This window comes from Oncorhynchus clarkii, chromosome 12, assembly GCF_045791955.1.
Source record: "Oncorhynchus clarkii lewisi isolate Uvic-CL-2024 chromosome 12, UVic_Ocla_1.0, whole genome shotgun sequence".
Lineage (NCBI taxonomy): Eukaryota > Metazoa > Chordata > Actinopteri > Salmoniformes > Salmonidae > Oncorhynchus > Oncorhynchus clarkii.
Window position 1 is genome coordinate 69,647,950 of NC_092158.1, and position 21,495 is coordinate 69,669,444.

General features: G+C 47.2%; 1 protein-coding gene across 1 annotated transcript; it reads left to right on the top strand.

Moving 5' to 3' along the window:
- Nucleotides 1–2,208: 2,208 nt before the first annotated feature.
- On the top strand, nucleotides 2,209–3,714 carry LOC139422521 (S-antigen protein-like). Its single transcript, XM_071173680.1, has one exon. The coding sequence runs from the start codon at nucleotides 2,209–2,211 to the stop codon at nucleotides 3,712–3,714; it is 1,506 nt and encodes a 501-aa protein (XP_071029781.1).
- The last annotated feature ends 17,781 nt before the right edge of the window (nucleotides 3,715–21,495 follow it).

Genomic DNA, 21,495 nt, shown 5'->3' on the forward strand with positions numbered 1-21,495 from the left:
AAACACACACATACACAACACCCAACATGTACACTGTGAACACTGAGTGCCGGGCCCCGACACTGTGCTCCACTCTTGAAGTCCGGATGGAGTTTAACTGTAGGCTGGTGATGTGGTCTTCCTAAATCCAACAGCAGGTCCCTGTGGCTCTGTCCTGCCCTGTGTGTGTACAGGGAGTTTAGTGGCGCTTGTGTATGTGTGAAAGAGACACAGACACCGTGACACAGCTATGATGCCAGCACTCAACTTCCACCCCCCCCCCCCTCAAAAAAAGTCAGATTTCAAACACAAAGAAAAGAGACAGAGCACAACAGAATAAAACAGCTGCAATTGGACATCAATTTGACACTGCCCCCCCCCCCCCACTAAGTCATGAATTCACACACAAACACTAAAACAAACAGTGACACACACAGCAGAGTTCTCACCAAACCTCCAGGGGTCCTGAGTGGCAGGCAGGTGACCATGGTGAGTCTGACAAAGCTATGGCTTCATGCCCTGATCCTCTCTCTAGAAACTCACTACATAGACCTGTTACAGGTGAGGTTAGACTGGTTTCACCTGCTGCCATACAGTAGGGCAAGCACCAACACGACCACAACACCGGAACACACACGGTACACACACACCATGCTCTCCAGACACACACAGAAAATACACTTTGCAGGCTCACCTAGTGTATGTTGAAATACAATAAACATCAGTGGAGGCTGGTGAGGGGAGGACGGTTCATAATGACGGCTGGAACGGAGTGAATGGAATGGTATCAAACGCATGGAAACCATGTTTGATGTATTTGATACCATTACCACCTGTCCTCCCCAATTAAGGTGCCACCAACCTCCTGTGATAAACACCCACCAGCTATACACAATACAAAATGTGCAGACGTACAAACTGTACACAAACACACTACACAAAAGGGAATGCTCCTTCCACACACAGACACGCACGTGGTCCATAGAGTCACACACGTGTATAAATACACTGCTGGGGTGTAATTACGCTCTCATGAAGACTCAAATCTTATAGGCTGTGGGCTGTGCTGTGACTGTGGGCTGTGACTGTGGGCTGTGACCGTGAGGGGTTGTGTTCAGCCTGTGGTCAGACCGGAGGTTTGGGTTCTGACAGACTTCCAAGCAGAACCCGCCCAGGACCGGACGGAGAGACACCAGGACCGGACGAGAGACACCAGGACCGGACGGAGAGACACCAGGACCGGACGGAGAGACACCAGGACCGGACGGAGAGACACCAGGACCGGATGGAGAGACACCAGGATCGGACGGCGAGACACCAGGAGCAGATCACTCAGGGGGGACGTCCCATTCAGAAAAACACCACAGCCAGATGGAAGCTTCAGAAGGGGACTGGCCTTGACAGGGGATACTGTGTGTATGACATCATAAGCTGGCACCCCCCTACGATGAGCCTACCTGGTTCAATCAATGAAAACGATCTGCTTATCACAAGTTTAGCATTGTGAGAGACTCATACTGAATTTTGCCGTAGAGTTTTGCCAATAACAGACAAGCCCAATTGGGAACAAAAGATCACTGTCTCTCCCTCTCTTTAGTGACCTGTGACAATATTTACCAAAACAGGAGAAGGAGAAGCAAGCAACAGAAGAGCGGAGAGAAAAGGTGTTGAGTTACAGTTCACACGGAGGACAAAGTAGTCACACACTGTGCGCTGTCACAATACCACCGTTGCCACCAGTGACCCATGCTGGCCGCTGATTGGCGCACAGGTACACATTCCTGCTACGTTGTGGTTGGATGAGGCCTAAACACCACTAGCGCCTGAACATCCCGGGAGAAAGGGAACACCTGTATGCCTGTCTGTCTGTGGCTCGTCGTCTTCATTTCTTCGTCATCGTAACCTCGCATTCGCCCCTAAAGCCCTTGAAGTCCTGAAATCAAAGAGTGTGAGTTTCAAACGGCACACGCCGCTAATCTCTGGAGAGACGCCACACTGTTCGCCTCTTGCCCCCACCCTACCCTACAGCCGCCCTGGACCTTCGCCATCCCTGCCATGGGCACCACCGAGCCAGAAAGAGAGAGAGTGAGTGAGTGAGTGAGAGAGAGAGTGAGAGAGAGTGAAAGAGAAAGCGGAGGGAGTGCCTGCTCACAGACAGATTAGTTGGTAGATAATACCCTTCATAGTGATGCCAACACCACCGGCCAGTAGATTAACTAACACAGCCCGATGGGGACACAGTCCGATGGAGAAACAGTCCGATGGGGAAACAGTCCGATGGAGACCCAGTCCGATGGGGAAACAGTCCGATGGAGAAACAGTCTGATGGGGAAACAGTCCGATGGAGACCCAGTCCGATGGAGACCCAGTCCGATGGAGACCCAGTCCGATGGGGAAACAGTCCGATGGGGACCCAGTCCGATGGGGACCCAGTCCGATGGGGAAACAGTCCGATGGAGAAACAGTCCGATGGAGAAACAGTCCGATGGAGAAACAGTCCGATGGGGAAACAGTCCGATGGGGAAACAGTCCGATGGGGAAACAGTCCGATGGAGAAACAGTCCGATGGGGAAACAGTCCGATGGGGAAACAGTCCGATGGGGAAACAGTCCGATGGGGAAACAGTCCGATGGAGAAACAGTCCGATGGGGAAACAGTCCGATGGGGAAACAGTCCGATGGAGACCCAGTCCGATGGGGACCCAGTCCGATGGGGACCCAGTCCGATGGAGACCCAGTCCGATGGGGAAACAGTCCGATGGGGAAACAGTCCGATGGGGAAACAGTCCGATGGGGAAACAGTCCGATGGGGAAACAGTCCGATGGGGAAACAGTCCGATGGAGACCCAGTCCGATGGAGAAACAGTCCGATGGAGAAACAGTCCGATGGAGACCCAGTCCGATGGAGACCCAGTCCGATGGGGAAACAGTCCGATGGGGAAACAGTCCGATGGAGACCCAGTCCGATGGAGACCCAGTCCGATGGAGAAACAGTCCGATGGGGACCCAGTCCGATGGGGAAACAGTCCGATGGAGACCCAGTCCGATGGAGAAACAGTCCGATGGAGACCCAGTCCGATGGAGACCCAGTCCGATGGAGAAACAGTCCGATGGAGACCCAGTCCGATGGAGAAACAGTCCGATGGGGAAACAGTCCGATGGGGAAACAGTCCGATGGAGACCCAGTCCGATGGGGAAACAGTCCGATGGGGAAACAGTCCGATGGGGAAACAGTCCGATGGGGAAACAGTCCGATTGGGAAACAGTCCGATGGGGAAACAGTCCGATGGGGAAACAGTCCGATGGAGAAACAGTCCGATGGAGAAACAGTCCGATGGGGACCCAGTCCGATGGAGAAACAGTCCGATGGGGAAACAGTCCGATGGGGAAACAGTCCGATGGAGAAACAGTCCGATGGAGACCCAGTCCGATGGGGAAACAGTCCGATGGGGAAACAGTCCGATGGGGAAACAGTCCGATGGAGACCCAGTCCGATGGAGACCCAGTCCGATGGGGAAACAGTCCGATGGGGACCCAGTCCGATGGAGACCCAGTCCGATGGAGACCCAGTCCGATGGAGACCCAGTCCGATGGGGACCCAGTCCGATGGGGAAACAGTCCGATGGGGAAACAGTCCGATGGGGAAACAGTCCGATGGGGAAACAGTCCGATGGGGAAACAGTCCGATGGAGACACAGCAGAGCAGGCCCACTCCCATTCTTCACTGACTGACTGAGAACCACCAGCCAAAACAACCCCATACACACAGCTAGCTGAGCAAGACATCAGGCAGGATCTATATCAGAGAGATGCAGGGGTATAAAGTACTTAAGTAAAAATACTTTACATTTTTAACAACTTTTACTTCACTACATTCCTAAAGAAATATTGCACTTTTTACTCCATACATTTCCCCTGACAACCCAAAGTACTTATTACATTTTGAATGCTTAGCAGGAGAACACGTGGTCATCCCTACTGCCTCTGTTCTGGAGGACTGACTAAACACAAATCGTGTGCCCCTGGCTATCCGTACATTTTAAAAACAAGAACATGGTGCCGTTCGCTTTGCTTAATATAAGGAATTTGAAATGATTTATACTTTTACTTTTGATACTTAAGTATATTAAAAAACCAAATACTTTTAGTAGTATTTTAATGGGTGACTTTCACTTTTACAACTTTCTATTAAAGAATCTATACTTTTACTCAAATATGACAATTGGGTACTTTTTCCATCACTGGAGAGATACATAAGAGACACAAACAGTGCGTGTGTGTTTAATAAAAACTAGGCAAGTCAGTTAAGAACAAGTTCTTATTTACAATGACGGCCTAGGAACAGTGGGTTAACTGCCTTGTTCAGGGGCAGAACGACAGAGTTTTAACTTGTCAGCTCGGGGATTCAATCTTGCAACCTTTCGGTTACTAGTCCAACGCTCTAACCACTAACCACAAAGCTACCTGCCGCCCCAGCCATTGAGCTGTGTTAGAGAGAGAGAGTGAGACGTTCAGTGTCAGTGAGAGAGATCAAACAAATGACTATGCGGGCAAAACAGGGGGATGTTTTCAGTAAACACAGACACAAGAGTTTAACAAGAAGAAACTCGGGTCACTGAGGACAAGGTGGCTATGAAGGTGTGTGTGTGTGTGTGTGTGTGTGAGTGTGTGTGTGTGTGTGTGTGTGTGTGTGTGTTGAGAGGTTTTCCTCTAGTCCTATGTTTCCAGGTCAGAGTCATGGCCAGCCCAGAGGAATCCACCACTCTACACAGCCTTCCACTGTCACTAGAACTCCCTGTGTGTAGCTAGAGACACATACAGTAAGCACAGTGAAAACGAGAGGAAGAGAGAACGAGAGAGGCTGGGTAACTGGTGGACTCTACCCATCAGTCCAGGAAACATTAGATAGCAGAACAGTCTAGACAGACGACCATTACCCCCAGCAGTGGATCCTATGAAAAGCAGTGGATGGATAAAAAAGGACCGGTCTCTTTTAAGCAGGTTAATTTGAACTCTAATCTCCTGCAAATCCACGACACACAGAGGCCCAAAGGCTGAGTTCACAGGGAGCAGTTACAGCTCTCTGGCCACTAGAGAGCAGACATAACATGCAGCTCAACGGCAGATGTGAGAACAGAGTGGAAACCCACACACAGTTAGTTTTACTGTAGTAGGATGGCTGTGTCATCACAGGGCTTTCAGTGCAGGGGATGGATGTGCTTGGAAAATATGGTGTTAGTCTGAAGGTGTGAGGTAATGTAAGCACTGGTCTACAGTCAGTTGTAGGTTCCCTTTCTAATGGTTATGGCTAGGGCTGGGACAGGGTACTCTGACGGGAGATCAGGGGTGAGGTCACACCTGTTGTGAGAAGGAAACAGTGGTAGGAGGCCAGTGGCAGGTGGAGTTGGGGAAACAAGAGCGGAGTCCTCTTACGTCTTCGTCCCCCTCACCTCTAACCCATCGACACAGCTGAGAGGAGCAGGGTGGTCCCTCCCTGCCTGGCCCTGTCTGACTGCATGACTGTCTGACTGACACAACACGCCCCATCTCTCCAGCAGACGGGTAACAAACAAATTAGACCCACCTGACCCTCGACTTTTCCCACAGGAACGCAGACAGCACGTTATGGATGCATTCTACGTGTGTGTGTGTGTGTGTGTGTGTGTGTGTGTGTGTGTGTGTGTGTGTGTGTGTGTGTGTGGTGACCTCATGCTGTTCTAGTTTAACCATGTGAGATCATGTGAGTTCTAACCTGTGCCAACCCAGACTGATCCACACTCTCACAGACACATCCATCCGACCCGGATTCCCCTTACTCATAGAAGCAATGACACACATTCAGGCGCACACACCACCACATGCACGCATTGATGCATACAGTGATTACAGGGAACATGGCACTACTGGGGTGAGACACATAGCGGAAGGTGATTGGCTGAGTGGAGAGCTCAGAGAGAGCTGATTGGCTGAATGTGGATATCGGTGGGATACAAGGAGGTGGGTGTGTCCAATATATCCTTCAGTGAACATCCATGACCCCACTAATGCCCAAGGGGAACATGGGATACATGCGTCAGGCAGCCAGCCTGAAACCTAGCAGGCCAGAGAGCGAGAGAGGGAGAGAAAGAGAGTTGATAGAGATTATAAATACAACTCATATTTATGTTGATTTAATTTCCCTACTCGCACATTGTTACAACACTGTACACATATCCATAACATAACATTTGAAATGTCTCTATCGTTTTGAAACTTTTGTGAGTGTAATGTTTGCTGTTCAGTTCTGATAGTTTTTTTTCACTTTTGTTTATTATCTATTCCACTTGCTTAGGCAATGTAAACCAATAAAGTCCTTTGAATGGAAGAGAGAGACCGAGCGAGAGGTCGAGAGAGCGATGTAAAGCAGAAACAAAAGATGGAGAAGTAGCAGGCAGATGGAGAGCAGAATGAGACAGATATGATCACACACACACACACACACACACACACACAGGGCACTAATATCCCTAAATATGGAGTTATCCTGTGGCTGGGTTTGTTAAGTATAGTCTTCAGTGTGGTCAGAATTCCTCCACTGGCTGTACTATACTGGAAGATGCCTGCATGAGGACCAGGGGTTGGAAGAGCTTGGAGGATGTGTGCTTTGATTGGGAAGACACACATCCACCCTATGGCAGGGGTTTTCAAACTGTTCTAGCCCAGGGCCACCGCCCAGCCAAACCAGTGACCCAGGGCCCCTGCCCAGCCAAACCAGTGACCCAGGGCCCCCACCCAGCCAAACCAGTGACCCAGGGCCCACATCATATGTTAGCAAAAAAATAAATCACATATTTTCTTATCATCGGGTGAATGCTATTGGCAAGTAGAAGTAATCAACATTTAAAAAATGAATAGATTTGGTAGACAGTTTTATAAAGGAAGTGTAAACTCTAAACTAGCTAGAGAGGCATCTTGACAGTGTAGAGAAAATGTTGCTGTAGTAAAGCCATTTCGAAAACAAATTCAATTGAGATAAGAAAATTTAGCAGTTCTGAAGCAAATTTCAAGCAATTCTACACTGTTTGGCATGGAGCGGAGAGATAATTTTACAGTTTTTAAAGCTAATTTCCTGCAATGCTATGCATTTTGCCATGGCTAATGCTGTGTTCCTCTGCTCAAACATTATAACAACATCTATGGTCATGTGCCCTGAATTTTCAATTCTCCCTGACTGTCTCGATTTAATTTGATCGTTAGGTCTCTAAGATGGTATTCTATCTGTTTTTCCATCCAGAAAATGACCACTTAGGCAGGCAGTCTAAGAATGTTTTATATTGAAAAAAACATGTAATTAGCTCCAATGACTGTACTTTCCTCCATATTTAATGGAGAGTTTGAGATTTTGCAATGAAGTAATTTGTCTACTTCCCCAGAGTCGGATAGCTTGCTAACGGTTCCTGTAGACTTCCGGTCATTGCGCTAACGCTAGCTAGCATTGGCACGTGAAGCTACCTCTAACTTCTCTTATACCGGACGCAGAGACATAAAAATGGCATGCACGATGGTATTCTGTTGCAGCGAGCATAAAAAAAAATCCCCCTAGGGTGCCACAGACCCCAGTTTGAAAACCCCTGCTTTAAGACACACCCACTGCTTTACACAGGCACCTGCTTTAAGACACACCCACTGCTTTACACAGCCACCTGCTTTAAGACACACCCACTGCTTTACACAGCCACCTGCTTTAAGACACACCCACTGCTTTAAACAGCCACCTGCTTTAAGACACACCCACTGCACTTAAATGTGGAAATGTGGTGTGCAGGTCTCACCCCCATGGAGCATTATCGTTAGGTTGATGAATAATTAACTAGTATGAGCTGTTGGTACATGAAGGAGGATTGGGGGGGGGGGGATTGACAGACACAGACAGACAGACAGACAGACAGACAGACAGACAGACAGACAGACGATGATATGAGAATTTCATTCTCCCTTTACAACCCTCCTGGGCTTTCCTGTCTCATTCTTCCTTTTCTCCCTCCCTCTCTCTCTCTCTCTCTCTCTGTCTCTCCCTCCATCTCCCCAACAACTACCACACACTAAGTGGAGAGAGAGTGATACACTTCAGCCTACTGGTTCCTCATTTGAAGCCGTTTGTTTATGAGGAGAGTTTGGTCACGTTCACTGAGACAATCGCATCTAAGAGATGAAGGGGTAACTGGAAAGGCACGAGACGGGACATGTCCAAATTGACCTGTTTTTACTCAACTGTGAAATTATTCTGCTCTAAAAATACACCCATGTTCTGAGCATGTCTTTTTTTGTTTGTTCTGTTTCTCTCGGTGCTCTTGTTATTCCACTTGAGTACAGCAGCTGCTCTTCTTGTGGTCGCCGTCGACAACGTTGCAAACCCCTGCCCATCACCGTGGTGCCCATCTCGCCTGACGACCAACCACATCACTTCTTGCTACTACACCTCTGGAGGACATCAATCTCGGGAGTGTGCAACGGTGACAGGCACAATGACAATTCTCCACCCCACCACCATCAATAACATTACATCTACCAACTCACTCTCCCACTCTCCCATCAATACGTCTACAGGTCATTCTCTTCCAGAACCCTTGCACCACTAGAGTCTACATCTAGTAGGGTCTGTCTGAAGGTTGCTGAGAGAGGCAGCGGCTGGGTCTTGTCAGGTACAGAACCTCGTCTTGATTATGTCTCAACATTAACATCCATCTCCCTGTGTGTATTCCATGTAGCATGTAACTTAAACAGAGGAACGACAACATCTGGCAGAGAGCTACTCCCCCCACCCCCCCCCGAACCACAACCACTGGGAGCAATCAGAGCATCACGATTGGCCTCCGCTGCAATCACAGCCCCCCACCCCCTCCTTTTTTCCCCTTTCTTTCGCTCTCTCTCTTTTTTCCAGTGTGTTTTCAGAAGTAGAGTGGAGCTCCAGAAGCCACAGGGTTTCAACAGGCCTCCGTGCCCCCTCCAACCCCCCCGGCTGCCAGTATATTTAGCCGATCTGAGCCTCCATGTAATTAACAGATGAAAATTATAACTTTGGGCCGGGGATGACGTTTCTGTTTCCCTCCGGGGCATGGGCAGAGACTGAAACTGGACCTGCCTGGCTCATCACGGAGCCACACCGGGCAGTGGGCCAAAGGCATGGGCGTGATGGAGCCAGCATTGAGCCAAGATGGAGGAGGACTCGCACCGATGGATGGAGTGTATAATACTCTGAGCCAGGCAGGGTCTGAATGTTAATAATACAGTTAAGTTAGATGGTCAATCACACCACACACCACTGGAGTTTCCATTCGAAGTCAGATGGCTTTTACATTCCTACCACGATCCAAAGACTGGAGGACAATAATGGAGGAGAAAGATGGAGGAGAGGAGAGTTCATTGTCCTTACTGTACACACAGGAAAACATATATCCAACACACACACACTCATACACACAGCGTGAGCAGAGTGTGAGTGTGAGCACCGTTTCTAGGTGGGAAAAAGGCCTATGTTCACATTTCTAACCTCTCACTCTCCTTTCTCTCACTCTCTCATTAACATATACAGTTGAAGTTTATATACACCCTAGCCAAATACATTTAAACTCAGTTTGTCACAATTCCTGACATTTAATCCGAGTAAACAATCTCTGTCTTAGGTCAGTTATGATCACCACTTTATTTTAATAATGTGAAATATCAGAGATAATTATTTATTTCAGCTTTAATTTCTTTCATCATATTCCCAGTGAGTCAGACGTTTATATACACTCAATTAGTATTTGGTAGCATTGCCTTCAAATTGTTTAACTTGGGTCAAAAGTTTTGAGTAGCCTTCCACAAGCTTCCCACAATAAGTTGGGTGAATTTTGGCCCATTCCTACTGAATGAGCTGGTGTAACTGAATCAGGTTTTTAGGCCTCCTTGCCCGCACACGCTTTTTCAGTTCTGCCCAAAAATGTTCTATTGGATTGAGGTCAGGGCTTTGTGATGGCCACTCCAATACCTTGACTTTGTTGTCCTTAAGCCATTTTGCCACAACTTTGGAAGTTTGCTTGGGGTCTTTGTCCATTTGGAAGACCCATTTTCAACCAAGTTTTAACTTCCTGACTGATGTCTTAAGATGTTGCTTCAATATATCCACATAATTTTCCTCCCTCATGACGCCATCTATTTTGTGAAGTGCACAAGTCCCTCCTGCAGCAAAGCACCCCCACAACATGATGCTGCCACCCCCATGCTTCACGGTTGGGATGGTGTTCTTTGGCTTGCAAGCCTCCCCCTTTTCCTCCAAACATAACGATGGTCACTATGGGCAAACAGTTCTATTTTTGTTTCTTGAGACCAATAGACATTTCCCCCCAAAAGTACGATCTTTGTCCCCATGTGCAGTTGCAAACCGTAGTCTGGCTTCTTCCTTGCAGAGCGGCCTTTCAGATTATGTCGATATAGGACTCCTTTTACTGTGGATATAGATACTTTTGTACCAGTTTCCTCCAGCATCTTCACAAGGTCCTTTGCTGTTGTTCTGGGATTGATTTGCACTTTTCATCTCTACGAGACAAAACGCGTCTCCTTCCTGAGCGGTATGACGGCTGAGTGGTCCCGTGGTGTTTATACTTGCATACTATTGTTTGTACAGATGAACGTGGTACCTGCAGGCATTTGAAAATGCTCCCAAGGATGAACCAGACTTGTGGTCTTGGCTGATTTATTTTGATTTCCCCATGATGTCAAGCAAAGAGGCACTGAGTTTGAAGGAAGGTCTTGAAATACATCCACAGGTACACCTCCAATTGACTCAAATTATGTCAATTAGCCTATCAGAAGCTTCTAAAGCCATGATATCATTTTCTGGAGTTTTCCAAGCTGTTTAAAGGCACAGTCATCTTAGTGTAAGTAAACTTCTGACCCACTGGAATTGTGATACAGAGAATTACAAGTGAAATAATCTGTCTGTAAACAATTGTTGGAAAAATTACTTGTGTCATGCACAAAGTAGATGTTAACAAACTATAGTTTTGGTAAGTCGGTTAGGACAAGAAATTTGTGGAGTGGTTGAAAAACGAGTTTTAATGACTCCAACCTAAGTGTATGTAAACTTCCGACTTCAACTGTATCTCTCTCAGTCTCTTTCTACCATACCCAATCCTCCCATCTCTCCCAGTCTCTTTCTACCATATCCAATCCTCCTATCTCTCCCAGTCTCTTTCTACCATACCCAATCCTCCCATCTCTCCCAGTCTCTTTCTACCATATCCAATCCTCCCATCTCTCCCAGTCTCTTTCTACCATACCCAATCCTCCCATCTCTCCCAGTCTCTTTCTACCATATCCAATCCTCCCATCTCTCCCAGTCTCTTTCTACCATACCCAATCCTCCCATCTCTCCCAGTCTCTTTCTACCATACCCAATCCTCCCATCTCTCCCAGTCTCTTTCTACCATATCCAATCCTCCCATCTCTCCCAGTCTCTTTCTACCATATCCAATCCTCCCATCTCTCCCAGTCTCTTTCTACCATACCCAATCCTCCCATCTCTCCCAGTCTCTTTCTACCATACCCAATCCTCCCATCTCTCCCAGTCTCTTTCTACCATACCCAATCCTCCCATCTCTCCCAGTCTCTTTCTACCATATCCAATCCTCCCAGTCTCTTTCTACCATATCCAATCCTCCTATCTCTCCCAGTCTCTTTCTACCATACCCAATCCTCCCATCTCTCCCAGTCTCTTTCTACCATATCCAATCCTCCCATCTCTCCCAGTCTCTTTCTACCATACCCAATCCTCCCATCTCTCCCAGTCTCTTTCTACCATATCCAATCCTCCCATCTCTCCCAGTCTCTTTCTACCATACCCAATCCTCCCATCTCTCCCAGTCTCTTTCTACCATACCCAATCCTCCCATCTCTCCCAGTCTCTTTCTACCATATCCAATCCTCCCATCTCTCCCAGTCTCTTTCTACCATATCCAATCCTCCCATCTCTCCCAGTCTCTTTCTACCATACCCAATCCTCTCATCTCTCCCAGTCTCTTTCTACCATACCCAATCCTCCCATCTCTCCCAGTCTCTTTCTACCATACCCAATCCTCCCATCTCTCCCAGTCTCTTTCTACCATACCCAATCCTCCCATCTCTCCCAGTCTCTTTCTACCATATCCAATCCTCCCATCTATCCCAGTCTCTTTCTACCATATCCAATCCTCCCATCTCTCCCAGTCTCTTTCTACCATACCCAATCCTCTCATCTCTCCCAGTCTCTTTCTACCATACCCAATACTCCCATCTCTCCCAGTCTCTTTCTACCATACCCAATCCTCCCATCTCTCCCAGTCTCTTTCTACCATACCCAATCCTCCCATCTCTCCCAGTCTCTTTCTACCATATCCAATCCTCCCATCTCTCCCAGTCTCTTTCTACCATATCCAATCCTCCCATCTCTCCCAGTCTCTTTCTACCATATCCAATCCTCCCATCTATCCCAGTCTCTTTCTACCATATCCAATCCTCCCATCTCTCCCAGTCTCTTTCTACCATACCCAATCCTCTCATCTCTCCCAGTCTCTTTCTACCATACCCAATACTCCCATCTCTCCCAGTCTCTTTCTACCATACCCAATCCTCCCATCTCTCCCAGTCTCTTTCTACCATACCCAATCCTCCCATCTCTCCCAGTCTCTTTCTACCATATCCAATCCTCCCATCTCTCCCAGTCTCTTTCTACCATATCCAATCCTCCCATCTCTCCCAGTCTCTTTCTACCATATCCAATCCTCCCATCTATCCCAGTCTCTTTCTACCATACCCAATCCTCCCATCTCTCCCAGTCTCTTTCTACCATATTCAATCCTCCCATCTCTCCCAGTCTCTTTCTACCATACCCAATCCTCCCATCTCTCCCAGTCTCTTTCTACCATATCCAATCCTCCCATCTATCCCAGTCTCTTTCTACCATACCCAATCCTCTCATCTCTCCCAGTATCTTTCTACCATACCCAATCCTCCCATCTCTCCCAGTCTCTTTCTACCATACCCAATCCTCCCAGTTCTGTTTTTCGTTCACTGCTCCAGTCCACACGTTCTCTCTATCAGCACTTAAGAGTCAGTGAACTCTCTCTCTGCTGGAGCGGAGGACAACGTCCTAGGGAGTGTGGGACAGCAACAACAGCACAGCACCCAGCCAACGAACAGAACACACCACTAAACTCGAACAACTCGCTGCCCTTTTCTCTTCACAAGGCTTTTCCCCATTCAACATTCTGTTCCCTCGCTCTCTAATTAAGTGACCCGTCAACATATCTGCCAAAACTCAGAGCTGGAGTTTCATTGTCGTTCACAAGAGACCCCACAGCAGACCAAGGGAGAAGAAAGCAGAGACCAGGGCAACCAGAACTAAGAGGAACGTGGTCGTGCTACGCTGTGCTAGTCTGGACTTGAGCTGCTGCTGCTCCCACTATCCACACTGTACACTGGGATAAGGCGATGCAGAGATGACACAGAGGTTTCGGGGCTCCGCCCCCCTGATCCAGCGTCTGATCCAGCCATGCCCTATCCTCCACTGGCACAGAGATGACACCCAGATAGGTCCTTCTCCCTGAGTGTGTTTTGAAAAATGGCAGGATAAGCTCTCCTCGTCCTCACTATCGTCTCATCTTCAGTAGAGCTGCACACTCCTTCCTGTTGATAGAAGGAACACTGTACAGCCCAGCCAGCCGTGCATGCGTGTGTGCGTGCGTGTTCTAGACCAGTACACCCCCCCCCCCCCCCCCTGCTGGTTCTATATGTCACAGGCTCTGCCTTATATTTCAATTTGTAATTTGATGAGATACATATGCCAGGCCTGATGGCCATTCTGTGTCTTTAGCCTCTGTCACTGTGTGTTAGTGGCCTTTCCTGCATGCCAGAGAAGAGCTTAGCTGTGGGTAGAAGATGGAGGCTGGCATAGACTCAGAGAGACGGGTGCTTCGAGCAGTCTGCCCCTCCAGACCGTGAGAGTCTCTATGTTCTACACAGCAGACAAAGGTCAGATACAAGACACTCTCAAGTCAATTCAATTCAATTCAATTTAAGGGGCTTTATTGGCAAGGGAAACATATGTTTACATTGCAAAAGCAAGTGAAATAGATAATAAACAAAAGTGAAATAAACAAAGCAGAATTAACAGTTAACATTACACCAAAAGTATAAAGACATTTAAAATGTTTTATTATGGCTATATACAGTGTTGTAACAATGTGCAAATAGTTCAAATAAATAAACATAAATATGGGTTGTATTTACAATGGTGTTTGTTCTTCACTGGTTGCCCTTTTCTTGTGGCAACAGGTCACAAATCTTGCTGCTGTGATGGCACACTGTGGTATTTCACCCAGTAGATATGGGAGTTTATCAAAATTGGAATCTGTGTAATCTGAGGGAAATATGTCTCTCTAATAGAGGTTTTTGGGCGCCGATTTGACGATTTTGTATATACATATACACTGGGATATATATATATATAGATATATTTATTTATTTAGGCAAGTCAGTTAAGAACACATTCTTATTTTCAATGACGGCCTAGGAACGGTGGGTTAACTGTCTCGTTCAGGGGCAGAACGACCGATTTTCACCTTGTCAGCTCGGGGGATCCAATCTTGCAACCTTACAGTTAACTAGTCCAACGCAATAATGACCTGCCTCTCTCTCGTTGCACTCCACAAGGAGACTGCCTGTTACGCAAATGCAGTAAGCCAAGGTAAGTTGCTAGCTAGCATTAAACTTATCTTATAAAAAACAATCAATCATAATCACTAGTTAACTACACATGGTTGATGATATTACTAGATATTATCTAGCGTGTCCTATTATCTGACTGAGCATGCAATATACAAGTATCTAAGTATCTGACTGAGCGGTGGTAGGCAGAATCAGGCGCGTAAACATTCATTCAAACGGCACTTTCGTGCGTTTTTCCAGCAGCTCTTCGTTGTGCGTCAAGCATTTCGCTGTTTATGACTTCAAGCCTATCAACTCCCTAGATGAGGCTGGTGTAACCGAAGTAAAATGGCTAGCTAGTTAGCGCGCGCTAATAGCGTTTCAAACGTTGCTCGCTCTGAGTCTTGGGGTGGTTGTTTCCCTTGCTCTGCATGGGTAACGCTGCTTTGATGGTGGCTGTTGTCGTTGTGTTGTTGGTTTGAGCCCAGGGAGGAGCGAGGAGAGGGACGGAAGCTATACTGTTACACTGGCAATACTGAAGTGCCTATAAGAACATCCAATAGTCAAAGGTTAATGATATACAAATGGTATGGAGGGAAATAGTCCTATAATTCCTATAATAACTACAACCTAAAACTTCTTACCTGGGAATATTGAAGACCCATGTTAAAAGGAACCACCAGCTTTCATATGTTCTCATGTTCTGAGCAAGGAACTTAAACGTTAGCTTTCTTACATGGCACATATTGCACTTTTACTTTCTTCTCCAACACTTTGTTTTTGCATTATTTTAACCAAATTGAACATGTTTCATTATTTACTTGAGGCTAAATTGATTTTATTGATGTATTATATTTTAATTTAATAAGTGTTCATTCAGTATTGTTGTAATTGACATTATTACAAATACATTTTTTTTTTAATTGGCCGATTAATCGGTATTGGCTTTTTTTGGTCCTCCAATAATCGGTATCGGTGTTGAAAAATCATAATCGGTCGAGCTCTACTCTCTAATATGTTCATCTATTGGGCAGGAGGTTAGGAAGTGCAGCTCAGTTCCCACCTCATTTTGTGGGCAGTGTGCACATAGCCTGCCTTCTCGAGGGCCATGTCTGTTTATGGCGGCCTTTCTCAATAGCAAGGCTATGCTCACTGAGTCTGTACATAGTCAAAGCTTTCCTTAAGTTTGGGTCAGTCACAGTGGTCAGGTATTCTGCCACTGTGTACTCTCTGTTTAGGGCCAAATAGCATGCTAGTTTGCAATGTGTCAAGTAATTATCTTTTTGTTTGCTCATGATTTAGTTGGGTGTAATTGTGTTGCTGTCCTGGGGCTCTGTGGGGTCTGTTTGTGTTTGTGAACAGAGCCCCAAGACCAGCTTGCTTAGGGGACTCTTCTCCAGGTTCATCTCTCTGTAGGTGATGGCTTTGTTATGGAAGGTTTGGGAATCGCTTCCTTTTAGGTGGTTGTAGAAATCTTTTCTGGATTTTGATAATTAGCGGGTATCGGCCTAATTCTGCTCTGCGTGCATTATTTGGTGTCTCAATTTGCTCTCTCACACTTTCACTCACTCACTCACAGTTACCTTAGCTCTGACACCATCTCAAATGTAATAATTGAAGACCATGTGTGCACACAGTTCTAACAGAGCATATGAGAGAGAGCGAGAGAGAGAGTCCGATGCATAGCATTCAGTCTGTTTTAGAAGAGCTCTGTCTGCCAAACAGACAGAATACGATACAGCTCCAAAATTCAAGCTAAGTTACATCTCAACACTGAGAAAAGAAGAGAAAGATGGAATACAGTCGACAACATCCACCTAAAAGACCATTTAGACTGTGACAACTGAGCCCTTTAGTAGAGACTTGCCAGGGCTACACAAACACGGACATCAAGTTGAAAAATGTGGGCATTTAGAGATGACCAAATAAGGCAGTACAGAGGAGATCAAAGTCAACGGTTTGAGTGTGGCTCTGTAAATCCAATCACAGAGAGGAGAGAGAGAAAGGAGAGAGAGAGAGGAGAGAGAGAAAAGAGAGAGAAGAGCGAGAGAAGGGAGAGGAGAGAGAGAAGAGAGAGGAGAGAGAGAAAAGAGAGAGAGGAGAGAGAGAAAAGAGAGAGAGGAGAGAGGAGTGAGAGAGAGAGGAGAGAAAAGAGAGAAGAGAAGGAAGAGAGAGGAGTGAGAAAAGAGAGTTAGAAGAGAGAGAGACGAGAGAGAGGAGAGAGAGAGAAGAGAGAGAGGGGAGAGGGAGAGAGAGGAGTGAGAAAAGAGAGAGAGAGAGAGAGAGAGAGAGAGAGAGAGGAGAGAGAGAAGAGAGAAAGGAGAGAAAGAGGAGAGAGAGGAGAGAGGAGAGAGGGGGAGAAGAGAGAGGAGAGAAAGGAGAGAGAAAAGAGAGGAGAGAGGAGTGAGAGGGAGAAGAGAGGAGAGAAAGGAGAGAGAAAAGAGAGGAGAGAGGAGTGAGAGAGAGAGGAGAGAGAAGAGGAGAGAGAGAGAGAGAGAGAAAAGAGAGAGGGGAGTGAGAGAGAGAGGAGAGAAAAGAGAGAAGAGAGGAGTGAGAGAGAGAGAAAATAGAGAAGAGAGGGAAGAGAGGAGTGAGAAAAGAGAGGGAGAAGAGAGAGACGAGAGAAAGGAGAGAGAGAGAGAGAGAAGAGAGAGGGAAGAGAGAAGAGAGGAGAGGGAGAGAGAGAGGAGTGAGAAAAGAGAGAGAGGAGAGAGAGAAGAGAGAGAAAGGAGAGAAAGAGGAGAGAGAAGAGAGAGGAGACAGGAGAGAGGGGAGAGAGAGAAAAGAGAGCGAGAAGAGCGAGAGAAGGGAGAGGAGAGAGGAGAGAGAGGAGAGAGGAAAGAGAGAGAAGAGAGAGAGGAGAGAAAGAGAAGAGAGAGAGGAGAGAAAAAGAGAGAAGAGAGAGAGGAGAGAAAGGAGAAAAAGTGAGAAGAGAGAGAGAGGAGTACATTGCCTGCCTGCCTGGAAGGCTCTCCTATCCTCCCTACACCCAGGCAACCAGTCCAGCTCAGTACGCTATCTCTGCCCAGCCTCCTTATCACCTCATCAGCCTGCCTGCCTTGTTATTGTTTATTTCACTTTTGTATATTATCTACTTCACTTGCTTTGGCAACGTTAACAGATGTTTCCCATGCCAATAAAGCCCCTTGAATTGAAAGAGAGACAGAGAGAAAGTGTATGAGCATGTTCTGTGTTTGCACACGCACAGTATGCAAGTATGTCCTGCAGCAGTGCTGTGTGTGTGTGTGTGTGTGTTAAAGCCTGACCAATGGATGAAATGCCGATTGGGATCAGTGAGTCCACTAGCCGTGAGGAAATCAGTCCCACGGACTGCCTACTGCTCACACTTCATCCAGGAGGATCCTCCCTGATCCGTGTGGTACACAAACTTCCCATTCAGAAAACTACTACCGGAAGGTCTTCTACCTGACAGTTATGGGACACACTGGGAGGGTTGTTTCTGGTCACTGAAAATGTGGGACTAGCAAGACCTCTGGGTCACGACATTATAGAATATATGCCATTTAGCAGAAACGTAAGAGTTTTCCGTATGGTTGGCCCCGGGAAAACCGAACCCACAATGCTGGTGTTGCAAGTGCAACGCTCTACCAACTAAGCCATTACAGGACCCACCACACTTTGAGCCATGTGTGTGTTTTATTTCCAGTAGGTGTAGTAGGGAAAGAGGTGGTAAGGTGCATGCTATGCTACTGGGTAATAGAGGGGCTGCAGCTCTCATTTTCCTTCTCAATTTGTTGAGATGAATTGGTCTGTCACTCACCTATCATTCTCTTTCTCTCTGACTCACCAAGTCTCCCTCTCCTCCCTCCCTCTGTTCTTCTCTCCCCGTCTGTGTTCCACACAATCCTGAGAATACCCTGCTGTTCACAAAAGGATGAGTAGGCAATATGCTCCCACATCTGACAGGAGCATGGAGACAGAGCACCACTCAGCCACACACACATATGAATTCCTGGAGTATATACCCATCGTATACACATAATTAAAATAACAAATACACAACGGTCTCGCTTTCCTCTCTCTCACAAACAGTATTCTGTTATCACATTTGCACCACCAAACAAAATCTGGAAAAAATTTGATTCATAGATCATGGATAGGAATATGCATATGGGCACACCCAAAACATCTGTATACATAATCTGACTGGGGGGGGGGGGGGGGGGGGGGTACTCAAAGGCCTCCCTTACTTAACCCCCTGGCCTCTGCTGGACCCAGTGACAGGGGTCTCCTCCTGCCTCCTTACCCTCTCTTTATTGGGGGCCAAGTGTGTGACGAGGGGACTCTAACCTCTGTACCCTGTGTGGACCCCGCCCCCTCAAACAGATAGACCGTTATCTAGTCAGACAGACAGAGTCAAGGCTGCATCGCAGAACAAGACGTGACCAGGCCCCAATTCCTTATTTGAGAGCCCTCCACAACAACAGTCAGAGAGACACACTCACATGTTTTCTTGTACAAGAAGATCACACTTGAAACACACACACACACACACACATACACAAAGGGACACTGAAAGGCCAGACTGTCAAATTAGCCCTGCTCCGCTACTGAGAGAGAGCCTTTGTTTTGCCACTAAACCACTACACGCCTGACCGTCAGATGCCACATTAAATAGAGACAAAGGTTCTGTCCCTTGCTGCCCAACTTATCTGGCCCTCCACCCAGCATAGGGGTAGGAGAATCCACTGTGGAACCGTCACTATTTTGGGCAGGCAATCATTAAGGACAGCTAAGATAACAGGACCCCCATTTCTCCCAGAGGGTTTCCTTGAAAGTGCTCCTTACGGGAAGAGTGTGTGTGTGTGTGTGTGTGTGCGCGTTTGTGTGTGTATGTGTGTGTGTGAGAGAGAGAGGAGAGAATCTATACACAACCATTAGCAGTGGGAGTACATTATGCCAGTCTGAGCTGCGCTGCATAGCTGCATTAAAAGGTGCCACACCCCTCGTTGCCATGGAAAACAAGATCAACGATAGCAGGTTATCTTTTTTCAGCTTGAAATCTTGTTTTGGAGGCAGCTCTGCAGAGTGGTCACTAGCTAGCACAGCTGCAAAGTCATAAAATCTGATATTAAACCGAACTTTAACCACACTGCTAACCATAATTCCTAACACTAAATTAAGACCAAAAAGCTACATTTATGTTTTAATACATTTTTACAAAATAGCCAATTTTGAGGTGCCCATCTAAGGGGAAATCGCTCAGTTCTGCCTCCAGGTCAACATTCATGACAAGAAACATCAAGCTACTCAATGATGATGACTTCTCTCATTCTAGATGTTTACAGAGGCTATATACTGTAGATATGCACAAGTTCGACAGGAGAACTCAATAAGCAAAATGGCAGTTGAGAAGACATTTCAGAAGTCAGGCTACGAAAAGTAGAGTAAATGGTGTGTGTGTGTGTGTGTGTTTGAGTATGTGTATGTGTATGTGTATGTGTGTGTGTGTGTGTGTGTGTGTGCGCGTGTGACCAGTGAGGGCAGTATCCATAATGCTCCAGCAGTGTCAACCAGTGGGTACTAAGTTCATACTGTACTGTGAGGTTTGATCAGTGGGGCAAAACATTCAAAGCGTTGCAGATTGAGATGTACTGGATGACAACAGACCGGAGTCCTGGACGACAACAGACCGGAGTCCTGGACGACAACAGACCGGAATCCTGGATGACAACAGTCAGACGTCCTGGACGACAACAGACCGGAGTCCTGGACGACAACAGTCAGACGTCCTGGACGACAACAGTCAGACGTCCTGGACGACAACAGTCAGACGTCCTGGACGACAACAGACCGGAGTCCTGGACGACAACAGACCGGAGTCCTGGACGACAACAGTCAGACGTCCTGGACGACAACAGTCAGACGTCCTGGACGACAACAGTCAGGCGTTCTGGACGACAACAGTCAAGCTTCCTGGACGACAACAGACCGGAGTCCTGGACGACAACAGACCGGAGTCCTGGACGACAACAGACCGGAGTCCTGGACGACAACAGTCAGACGTCCTGGACGACAACAGTCAGACGTCATGGACGACAACAGTCAGACGTCCTGGACGACAACAGTCAGGCTTCCTGGACGACAACAGTCAGGCGTGCTGGACGACAACAGACAGGCGTGCTGGACGACAACAGACAGGCGTGCTGGACGACAACAGACAGGCGTGCTGGATGACAACAGACACGCAAAAGTGAAGGTTGCACGGATGCCTGGACTGGAACGCCACATTGAAACGTGGAGCGGATCTCATTTCTAACTTCAGACTTTAGCTGCGTGGCATGAGACCTGTGATAGGAATGCTTAGCGACATTTTAGCCATGGATAGCGTAAAAGACGTAGCTAGACGCTAGTGAAGCATTCAAAACAACAGCATCTCTCTCTCCCATGCTCTTCAATTCAGGTTCCCCCCTATCACTGTCACCACATCAGGCGTAGAAGCAATACCTACCACACAGCCTAGGCCTGCAGCAGTACACATACATCTGTGTTTTGGAGAACGTGCCGAAGGAACGACTAGGAGTCTGTGTGTGGATGTACACATGCTAGAGTGAGTCTATAGTTTTAGTACACCGTGTGCACCTGTGGTTCAGTACGTGTCTGGGTGATTAAAGTATCTACATACCCTCACCCACTCTCCCAGGGTAGGTTAATGATTGTAGAGGTGAGGTGTGAGTGTGTGCAGTGCATTGCCGTGGTACGCAGCTGCCGTCTGCCGTAGAGCCCTTGAGGAATGCCCGAGGGGCGGTATGCTGGTGTTAAGGTGTGAGGAGACGTCGTAGCCGCGTTAATG